This window comes from Eurosta solidaginis, chromosome 1 (assembly GCF_040869045.1).
Source record: "Eurosta solidaginis isolate ZX-2024a chromosome 1, ASM4086904v1, whole genome shotgun sequence".
Taxonomy (NCBI): domain Eukaryota; kingdom Metazoa; phylum Arthropoda; class Insecta; order Diptera; family Tephritidae; genus Eurosta; species Eurosta solidaginis.
The window spans coordinates 354,282,317-354,293,600 of NC_090319.1; the positions used below are offsets into that span (position 1 = coordinate 354,282,317).

The 11,284-nt window shown below is 37.3% G+C and overlaps 1 protein-coding gene across 2 annotated transcripts in view; it reads right to left on the reverse strand.

Annotated features, from left to right (window-relative positions):
• The window catches only part of LOC137238093 (uncharacterized), a 43,768-nt gene extending 33,351 nt beyond the window's left edge, over nucleotides 1–10,417 (reverse strand). For both annotated transcript variants that reach the window (XM_067762703.1, XM_067762702.1), the window contains exons 1-2: nucleotides 10,303–10,417; nucleotides 1,044–2,353 (exon numbers count right to left, since the gene is read on the reverse strand). In XM_067762703.1, the coding sequence (XP_067618804.1) occupies nucleotides 1,044–2,172 (1,129 nt within the window). In that variant the 5' untranslated portion in view covers nucleotides 2,173–2,353; nucleotides 10,303–10,417. The remainder of the gene's footprint in view (nucleotides 1–1,043; nucleotides 2,354–10,302) is intronic.
• Between the last annotated feature and the right edge of the window lie 867 nt (nucleotides 10,418–11,284).

An 11,284-nucleotide genomic window follows, 5' to 3' on the forward strand; every position in this document is an offset into this window, starting at 1 on the left:
AAGGGAGAAAAAAAGTTCTGCAAATTTACGCCCAATATTCACTATTCACATTTTTTCAAAAGTCAAATTTTTTAAAAAATGTTCAAAATCAAATAAAAAATTGGTGTTCTGAGTAGCTTGTAAAAAGTTCTGGAGTTCCTGAAAAGGAGAAAAAAAGTTCTGCAAATTTACGCCCAATATTGAATTATTCAAAATTGCTAAAATTAAGTCTGTATAGTTGAGCTGTCCACAAATCAGTGACATACGCTTGGGTTTCCAGTGCGATTTCTCAGTACAAACAGTAACATTTTATATAAACGGACGAAGTGACAAGGTAAAGATGAGTTCAACCTGGCCTAAGGGATCTATATAATCAGTACTGGCAGGTTTTCGATATTGGAGACAAAAACGTAATAGTGGGCAGCCTCATAATGCCTATACGCATTTTCCAGGACTTAGCCTACGTAATCGCTTCATGAGTTCAAAATTGTGCATGTACAACATATGGAAAGGACATGGGAGGATAAATATAAAATGCTTTTCAATTTATATTCGGTAATTGCAAATAGGGACTGTAAGCTTATGTTCGATCGAAAGCTGAGACATCATTCCTGAGACTAGTATGTTGAAACAATTTGTGCCTACCCTGCGCTTGCCAGGCTAAGACTTCAGCTATTAGGAGTGATACAGCTGTCAGATCTAAAAGCAGCAAGTGGCATAGGTCCTAAAAAGCTTCCAGTATTTGCCAAGAGGATGGAGCTATAATATAACATAGCTCCTGGCTTTTATAGGGGTTATTAGCTGGGTCGTTAAACAAACTTCTGGTAACACTAAGGACTCATTCTGTCTATATGAGGTACTCACGGGCCGACCAGTTCAACTTAACCTAACATAATCGGTGCGTGCTTGTTTTTGAGCTCTGCAGATCCAAAAGTTTTGGAAGTAAGTAGAATCGAATATAGTCTCGTCTCCGTTCGATTACTTGATATGATTTCTCCCAATGCAATATTTAAATGATTCAAATCTCAAAATTTAGCTATAAAATATATAAAGATGTCACTTACCATGCGTTAGGATATTGATAGTTTCGTTATGCCACTGGAATAAGCTTAACAGGCAGCCTTTGAATGTTGTCAATGGACGGTAACCTTTAAGCACATATGGATTAAACTGCAAATATTTTGGCATATCCTGCCACTGCTGCAGTTGTACAGTGGGATCGAACGCGGGTGATTTTATTGTTACAAGCGAAGACTTCGACGAATTCGTTGTGGTTGAGTCTAACGAAATTGAATCTGCAGACGCTGATGTGCTTGTTGAATTCGTACAAGCTGACAATGAGCTCGAAGAAGATGACGTAGACGGCGATACCAGTGGAAAGGCTGGCGTTAATGGAGATGTTGGTGTGATAAATGTTAAATGCTCCTCATAAACGTTGTGGAGTGGAAGACCTTTAGCTGTAAGTGCAGCTCGTCGTACAGCACGTTCATCCTTATCACTTATATGTGAATTATTCCCTATGCTACTTAATGCATCATCATTGCTAACGTTATCATTAGGCTTAGCCTCTAATAGACGCCGTCGCCGATCTACGTTAACAGGTGATGCGATCACAGATGATGTAGAAGAATTCGAACTCGAACTTGAACTACTAGAAGTTGAACTGGAAGTTGAAGTTGCAGCGCTTAACAAGGCGATCGGTAAGGAAATACACGTTTTTTGTTGTTGTGCCTTTTTCGAAGGTGATGCCTGTGGTGACGGTGATGGCGTTACGGACATGTACTCAACATTGCTGCCAAGATGCTCTGCTAAATCAATAACCGGAGCTTCAATAATTTTATGTGTTGTGTAAGCTGCATTAGATGAGCCAGCATGGTTTATGCCTGGAGTGCCGCCAATGATGTGTCCCACACCGACATCGATCTCTTCGCCTGCACCAATTTGTAAGCGATGACGTAGCACATTTCGTTGCTCAAGCATAGCTACCGGTGTGAGCATAATTGCTGGTGTAGATTGTGATTTACCACCACTCGCTATTGTTGCACATGACGTTATATTGGCGTGTGATAGAAGTTCAGAGCATGCATGAGCGAGTTTGATATTATTGCTCTCCGTAACTGTGGTGGTAGTGGTGGTGGTTGTGCTATTATTTCCACTGCTGTTGCTGCTATTGCAGTCGACAGCAGTTTGCATGATTTATCAATAGTTAAAATTGAAATTATGACCTTTTCGACTGCAATGTGCTCGTCGTTTGGTGACACAAATTACTGAGGAATGGAATAATAGGCGATGCGTTTAAATTGACTTTAAAATATTAAGGCAGCGTTGATCAAAACCTGGATATAGATTGCTCGTTTAATTGATACTAATTACGCTGCAAATGAAAAGAATTTAATTGATGGTTAGTAATTTGATGAGTGACAATCATTGAAATGAAATTTGAGTTTGTTCTATTAACAGTTCAGAGTTTTGTCGATGTTGCAAAATTATGCTTTTTGGTGTTGCGTATTTGGATGACTTAGCAACTGTATATCCGTATGGTGCATTGTGCAAATATACTACACCAGTTTGCAAATGCTTGATGCTAGACCATTTGAACAACATCCTGAAATCCCCTACTAGGGTGTAAGAATGTATATAGCGTATTGATCATGTCACAGCGGTGGTAGCGTCATGCCATTTTTTTTCAATAGTCAACTGGAAAAAAATGTGCATTGCTTATCATCGGTCCATCCTACAACCTATCCGTCCGAGTAGTCATCCTCCTTTCTTTGTTTTTCTTTTCTTTTCTTTTCTTTTCTTTTCTTTTCTTTTCTTTTCTTTTCTTTCCTTTTCTTTTCTTTTCTTTTCTTTTCTTTTCTTTTCTTTTCTTCTCTTTTCTTTTCACTTCTCTTCTCTTCTCCTCTTTTCTCTTCTCTTCTCTTCTCTTTTCTTCTCTTCTCTTCTCTTCTCTTCTCTTCTCTTCTCTTCTCTTCTCTTCTCTTCTCTTCTCTTCTCTTCTCTTCTCTTCCCTTCTCTTCTCTTCTCTTCTTTTCTTTTCATTTCTTTTTCTTTCCTTTACTTTCCTTTCTTTTCTTTTCTTTTCTTTTCTTTTCTTTTCTTTTTTTCTTTTCCTTCCTTTCCTGGTCTTTCCTTTCTTTTATTATCTTTTTGATTTTCTTTTTTTCTTTTCCTTCCTTGCTTCTGTTATTTACACATATGTAAATAGTCCACGAGTATGTTACTTGTTGTTTTTGTTGTAGCAGCAGCTCTGTAACCTAATATATTTGTACATATGCACTCCTTAACAGAGCGTGATTTATATTTTTCCGTAATCGGCTGTTCTCGCACACTGCCCATTGCCTTTATTTTACTTTCAAACGGTATTTCTCTCTGAGAAACCTAAATCAGCAGTGTCGGCATTTAACAGTTATTTAAAGAGTGATCATTAAATACTTGTTTTAATTGAAAATATCAGTTTCGGGAGCTGTTATCTGTGATATCCGGTATTAGAAGTCTGCAAAAATTCGAAATAATTTCTTCCGGCTTTATTCAATTTAACAAATTCAATTTCGCGCCGCACGCGAGATCAAATCAGCATTGTGTGTATTTCGGTCGAACACACAACTCTATTCATATAAAATGTTACTTATACGCACTGACGGACAATTATTCATTTTTATACTCAGTTGAGCAGAGCTCACAGAGTATATTAACTTTGATTGGATAACGGTTGGTTGTACAGGTATAAAGGAATCGAGATAGATATAGACTTCCATATATCAAAATCATCAGTATCGAAAAAAAATTCGATTGAGCCATGTCCGTCCGTCCGTCTGTCCGTTAACACGATAACTTGAGTAAATTTTGAGGTATCTTGATGAAATTTGGTATGTAGGTTCCTGGGCACTCATCTCAGATCGCTATTTAAAATGAACGATATCGGACAATAACCACGCCCACTTTTTCGATATCGAAAATTTCGAAAAATGGAAAAGTGCGATAATTCATTACCAAATACGGATTAAGTGATGAAACTTGGTAGGTGGGTTGTACTTATGACGCAGAATAGAAAACTAGTAAAATTTTGGACAATGGGCGTGGCACCGCCCACTTTTAAAAGAAGGTAATTTAGAAGTTTTGCAAGCTGTAATTTGGTAGTCGTTGAAGATATCATGATGAAATTTGGCAGGAACGTTACTCTTATTACTATATGTCTGCTTAATAAAAATTAGCCAAATCGGAGAACGACCACGCCAACTTTTAAAATTTTTTTTTTTTTAATTCAAATTTTAAAAGAAAAGTTAATATCTTTACAGTATATAAGTAAATTATGTCAACATTCAACTCCAGTAATGATATGTTGCAACAAAATACAAAAATAAAAGAAAATTTCAAAATGGGCGTGGCTCCGCCCTTTTTCATTTAATTTGTCTAGGATAATTTTAATGCCATAAGTCGAACCAAAAATTTACCAATCCTTGTGAAATTTGGTAGAGGCTTAGATTCTAGGACGATAACTGTTTTCTGTGAAAAAGGGCGAAATCGGTTGAAGCCACGCCCAGTTTTTATACACAGTCGACCGTCTGTCCTTCCGATCGGCTGTTAACACGATAACTTGAGCAAAAATCGATATATCTTTACTAAACTCAGTTCTCGTACTTATCTGAACTCACTTTGTATTGGTGTAAAAAATGGCCGAAATCCGACTATGACCACGCCCACTTTTTCGATATCGAAAATTACGAAAAATGAAAAAAATGCCATAATTATATACCAAATACGAAAAAAGGGATGAAACATGGTAATTGTATTGGTCTATTGACGCAAAATATAACTTTAGAAAAAAACTTGGTAAAATAGGTGTGACACCTACCATATTAAGTAGAAGAAAATGAAAAAGTTTTGCAGGGTCAAATCAAAAGCCACCGCCGCCGCCGATTTTGGTCGTTTTTTGCACGCCGCCGCCGAATGTCAAAAATATCGGCGCGTCGGCGCGGCGTCCGGCGCGTTACTATATTTTCTACTCGTTTAAGACTGTTTAGGCCATTTATTCTTCATGTCGAAATATGGTCGAAAGTGGTATCAACGGATGCGCATCACTGCCAGTTATAAGAAACTAATTGCGAAATTTAACTCTTCCTAACTGTTCAAAAGTTATTTAAAAAAACAGGCGCTTTCGATGTCAGCTTAACACGGACTTTGCTTCACCCAATTCAGCAAGTTATTAAAACAAAACACTAAAAGAAAAGTTATATAATAAATTTATATGCTCACTTTACATTTTTGAAAAAATTAATATGAGGAATTAATTCAAATAAAATGACCCCAGGCGAATATGTTTTTAAATTATCCTCAAGAATAAGCGAAATCAGTGATGCAAAATCCTTTAGTTTCTAGGGGCATAACACTCCTTTGAAATTATTCTTACCTCATACTTAAGTTGAGGATATATGTACTTATGAGAAGGGTTTGAAAAATCACTAAGTCTTGCATTCAAACATCTGTTGTTTATTTGCGAAACTATACAATAGCGTCTGAAATGTTAATTTGGATTTTCACACTTCAACCTTCAACACCCAAGTCTCCCGGTTTGACATTTCCTAAAGTTGGCGGCCCTATCCAAAACTAGTCCCTTGGAGTGAATCAAATTGATTATAGCCTATCAACCAAGTTTAAATATCACCTACACGTTACGGCTCCTTTTACAAATGTGAATACGTAGGCACATATATCTACCAGGTGAGGTTTTGTCCTTCGCAAGAACACTCAAAGTGGTGAAGCAAAAGCTTTCCCAAGACAGTGGAACTAATTACCGTGTGTGATACTACCCTAACGTAGTGGCCAGTCGAACTTGTCTGAAAACTGAAGCTACGCCGTCATCCATAATGAGCTCCTATATCGTAAGGCCGGAAAACAGTAGTTAACAACTTTCAAATTAAAATCCGTCGACTTTCATTCTAAATTTGATTTAACGAATACTATTGAGGTCAATGTTGTGAACACAAACGTCTGCAATCTTTGGTCTACATTTTAAAAATTTTATCCAGGGTCCTTGTAAAATTTTAATTAAGTAGATGCGCCGAGGATTATACGATTTTCACCCATGATGCAATGACATCCACTTAGACTGCTTATGATTTCGAGGGCGGCATCCTTGGCCGAATAGTCACTCCCTAACGTTTCAAGGTGTTTCTTTGGTGTAGCTCGGCAGCATATCGCGAAAAAAGCATCCGTTGGAAAGTCTTCGGAACTACGCCTAGAGCTTCTAGGAAAGTGACGTCGACGAAGGTATGAGTTCGAAGTCGCAGTCCTATAGCTTCTGTACTAGCATATGGTGTGAGGCTCAGGAGGCGTGGAAGCGACTGGTGATAGGGATCCCTACTGTTCGCACATCGGGAATTATAGCTCTTAAAAACAGCCGAAAAAACTGGGTGCGCCCTGTGCCACGAGAGTCATAAGTATTAATAGACCATTAATAGCAACCCTAAGTCGCCTTTATGCGTGACCACCAAGGAGCGACAAATGACTTAAAGAAATTGTGTTCGCGACGATTATTAGGAGTTAACCCTAGGTGAAACTACGCTTTGCACGAGATATACAGGCAAAAGTGTGACTATTTTATGTATCTCTATTTTTGAACGGTCTTTTGATGCAAAAACCCAGGATCTTTCCTTAAATACATATAAACAAAACCTTTCCTTAATATTATTTTTTTAAATAGAAAAATCAAGCTTTTAAAGTAAGAACACCGGCGTACGCCGGCGCGCCGCCGCCGGTATATAATAGAGCTTACGCCGCCGCCGCCGATAAAGTGATCGGCGTAAACCTCTATCTTGGAAGGAATACTGTTCGTGGTATTAGATATATAAATAAATTAGCGGTACCCGACAGATGATGTTCTGGATCACCCCGGTCCACATTTTGGTCTATATCTCGAAAACGCCTTCACATATACAACTAAGGGTCACTCCCTTTTAAAACCCTCATTAATACCTTTAATTTGATACCCATATCGTACAAACACATTCTAGAGTCACCCCTGGTCCACGTTTATGGCGATATCTCGAAAAGGCGTCCACATATAGAACTAAGGCGCACTCCTTTTTAAAATATTCATTAACACCTTTCATTTGTCACCCCTGGCCCACCTTTATGGCGATATCTCGAAAAGGCATCCACCTATAGAAATAAGGCCCAATCCCTTTTAAAATACTCATTAATACCTTTCATTTGATACCCATATCGTAAAAACAAATTCTAGAGTCACCCCTGGTCCACCTTTATGGCGATATCTTGAAAAGGCGTCCACCTATAGAACTAAGGCCCACGCCCTTTTAAAATACTCATTAACACCTTTCATTTGATACCCATATCGTACAAACAAATTCTAGAGTCACCCCTGGTCCACCTTTATGGCGATATCTCGAAAAGCCGTCCACCTATAGAACTAAGGCCCACGCCCTTTTAAAATACTCATTAAAGCCTTTTATTTGATACCCATATTGTACAAACGCATTCTAGAGTCACCCCTGGTCCACGTTTATGGCGATATCCCGAAAAGGCGTCCACCCATAGAACTAAGGCCCACTCCCTTTTAAAACACTTATTAACACCTTTCGTTTGATACCCATATTGTTCAAACGCATTCTAGAGTCAACCCTGGTCCACTTTTATAACGATATTCCGAAAAGGCGTCTACCTATAGAACCAAGGCCCACTCCCTTTTAAAATACTCATTAACACCTTTCATTTGATACCCATATAGTACAAACAAATTCTAGAGTCACCCCTGGTCCACCTTTATGGCGATATCTCGAAAAGGCGTCCATCTATAGAACTTAGGCCCACGCCCTTTTAAAATACTCATTAATACCTTTCATTTGATACCCATATCGTACAAAATAAATTCTGGAGTCACCCCTGGTCCACCTTTATGGCGATATCTCAAAAAAGCGTCCACATATAGAACTAAGGCACACGCCCTCTTAAAATACTAATTAACACCTTTCATTTGATACTCATATCGTACAAACAAATTCTAGAGTCACCCCTGGCCCACCTTAATGGCGATATCTCGAAAAGGCGTCCATCTATAGAACTTAGGCCCACGCCCTTTTAAAATACTCATTAATACCTTTCATTTGATACCCATATCGTACAAAATAAATTCTAGAGTCACCCCTGGTCCACCTTTATGGCGATATCTCGAAAAGGCGTCCACATATAGAACTAAGGCCCACGCCCTCTTAAAATACTCATTAACACCTTTCATTTCATACTCATATCGTACAAACAAATTCTAGAGTCACCCCTGGTCCATCTTTATGGCGATATCTCGAAAAGGCGTCCACATATAGAACTAAGGCCCACTCCTTTTTAAAATACTCATTAACACCTTTCACTTGATACCCATATCGTACAAAAAAATTCTAGAGTCACCCCTGGCCCACCTTTATGGCGATATCTCGAAAAGGCATCCACCTATAGAACTAAGGCCCACTCCCTTTTAAAATACTCATTAACACCTTTCATTTGATATCCATATCGTACAAAGAAATTCTAGAGTCACCCCTGGTGCATCTTTATGGCGATATCCCGAAAAGGCGTCCACCTATAGAACTATGGCCCACTCCCTTTTAAAATACTCTTTAATACCTTCCATTTGATACACATGTCATACAAACACATTCCAGGGTTACCCTAGGTTATTTTTACAACATGGTGATTTTCCCTTACTTTGTCTCCACAGCTCTCAACTGAGTATGTAATGTTCGGTTGCACCCGAACTTAGCCTTCCTTGTTTCTATTTTGTTTTGCTATCGATTCGTTAAGCCAAAGTGGCTTACTTCAGTTACATAATATATACTTATGTATTATAAGCCATCTTTTTGTTATTGCCAATTTAAATAAAAAAAATAAATGTAAGGCGCGATAACCTCCGAAGAGATCTAAGGCCGAGCTTCTCTTTCAGTTTGCGTCGTGCTCCTCTTGATTTTCCCTACAAATTGGCCGGACGGGATCTACATGTTTTATGCCGACTCCGAACGGCATCTACAAGGCAGATGAGTTTTCACTGAGAGCTTTTCATGGCAGAAATACACTCGGAGCGCTTGCCAGACACTGCCGAGGGGCGACCCCGCTTAGAAAAATTTTCTTCTAATTGAAAAACCTTATTTCTAAAATTTTGATGTTGCTTTGCCCGGGGGTTGAACCCGGGGCATACGGTGTGGTTGGCGGAGCACGCTACCATCACACCACGGTGGCCGCCGATTGCCAATTTAGCCAAGTCATTTTATTTGATGCACAAAATATACTTAAATATAGTTTACAATGTCATGACCAAGTGTGATGCTTCAATGTGTCTGTGTTTGTGTCTAAGTCATGCGTTAATGTTCGTGACCTGCCATTCTTTCATGGTGGTTGTATCTGCACATACATATCTATGTAGGTATGCATGTGTGTATATGTGTGTTTGTATGAATAGGAAGTGAAAAGGAAAGTGGCATCGATTGTTACAAAATTTTATGAGCGATTTTTTGCATACATACATATTTAGCAGCACAAACGTGATTAAAAGAAAATTTAACCAACGCAAAATTCTTTATTATTGTTAGAAATTGTTTATTTTGATTTTGCGCGTAACGAAAAGAGAATTATGCAATTTGCTTGAAAGGAAAATGCATTTTTAAATGCTCGCAAACTGGAAATATTATGCATATCCGCATCTAGCGTATCTATACATACGTATATTAGGGTGAACAATTTTTAGTAGGTCATGAAAGAAACCTTAAAAATCAAAGTCGAAAAAATTCAAAAAAATTAAATTTCGCATGCTCGAAAATTATTTTTGGGTATGCGTAGTGGAACTTTTTTCCTGAGCCCGAATCCTATTGAAAAATAGATGGTGTGATATCGGTAAATAAATCGGCCCCGTCTAATGTACATACTTTCGTATTTCAATGTCTATGTATAATTAACTTTTCAAAATTTACAATTTACACATATTTGCCGTTGCATTTTCCACATGTAAACTTATTTGTTATAACAAAATTGGTATTAATATTATCACTTCAGCTGAACTGCTTCCGACTACTAAGCTAAACTATATAAAATTTGCATATTTTTGTAAGCAATTTGTGTTCTGCTTCTGCATGCAATTCAAAATCGAAAATCACGTGATATTTTTTGGCAAGTAAAATATGTAAATATATACATATCTGTATATTAAAAATTGCATATTTACACACAATTCTAAATCACTTGCTTTCACACAAAATTTTCATTTATTTCATATTTACAATAATGGGCAAATGGTGGCATGGTATATTTATTATGACATACTTATACTTATTTTATTTTGTTCACTTTTATAAATAAATAAATGTCTGCTTGCCGCCAAATCATACGATTCTCTACGACAAATAAATCTCAACTGAATTCGCATATTTTCATATTCACCATGCAGGAGAGCCACTTTCATATTGCCGATGCACCTAAAAGGGGTGGTGATGACCTACTAGCACTTTCGACTTCACTACCAACAAGTTCGAAAATGAACTTTGGCACATGTATAAAAGTGTAAACAAATAGAGAAAAGTTAATTGTTGATCTCTTTGTGTCTTTATTTTTGTATAAATTTCACAGACTGCAAAGGAGATCGCATCATATATTCCTGTAATATTCACTTGCGTTATATTAATATTATTTATACGTATATATATTTATTATATTAATTTTTGTTCGACAAATCCTTACAGGTAGCTGATATTTGTGTTTCGTTTCTACATCCCGCTCTAGTTTACTTTTCGACCACTGCGCATATTCAACCCAAGTGAGCGCAAGAACAAAAACTTGAATGGGATGGCCGCCGCACAGTGGCATTTTTGCTTGGTTTAGACGCGAAAAAGTAAACATTTTCAAGTAAGTTTTTTTTTTTTTGAAATTTGAATGCAGTTTGTTTTTAAAATGTCCACAGTATATAACGGTAATTCTCATTTCTTATAATTATTGTTCTTCATTGAATAATCTGCTGTCAAACTGTGAGTTATTGATGACGCACTAAATAGTACAATTTACAGAAGTGAAATAACGCGTGGTTTAAAATTAAATAAAACTTTGTGGTGAACCAAAAGCTTTTTGCTTATTTAAAATCTGCACGTAATTATATTATTTTGCAAGTGTTCAAACGTTTTTTGGTGGAGTAGTTTTTACGAAATTATGAGTTTTAAAATGTGTATTATTTTTGTGCTGAAAATATATAAAACCGTGAAAAGAAAAGCCTGCCAAAAGTTTGAACCACGCTGTACCACATTAATTTTTGAAT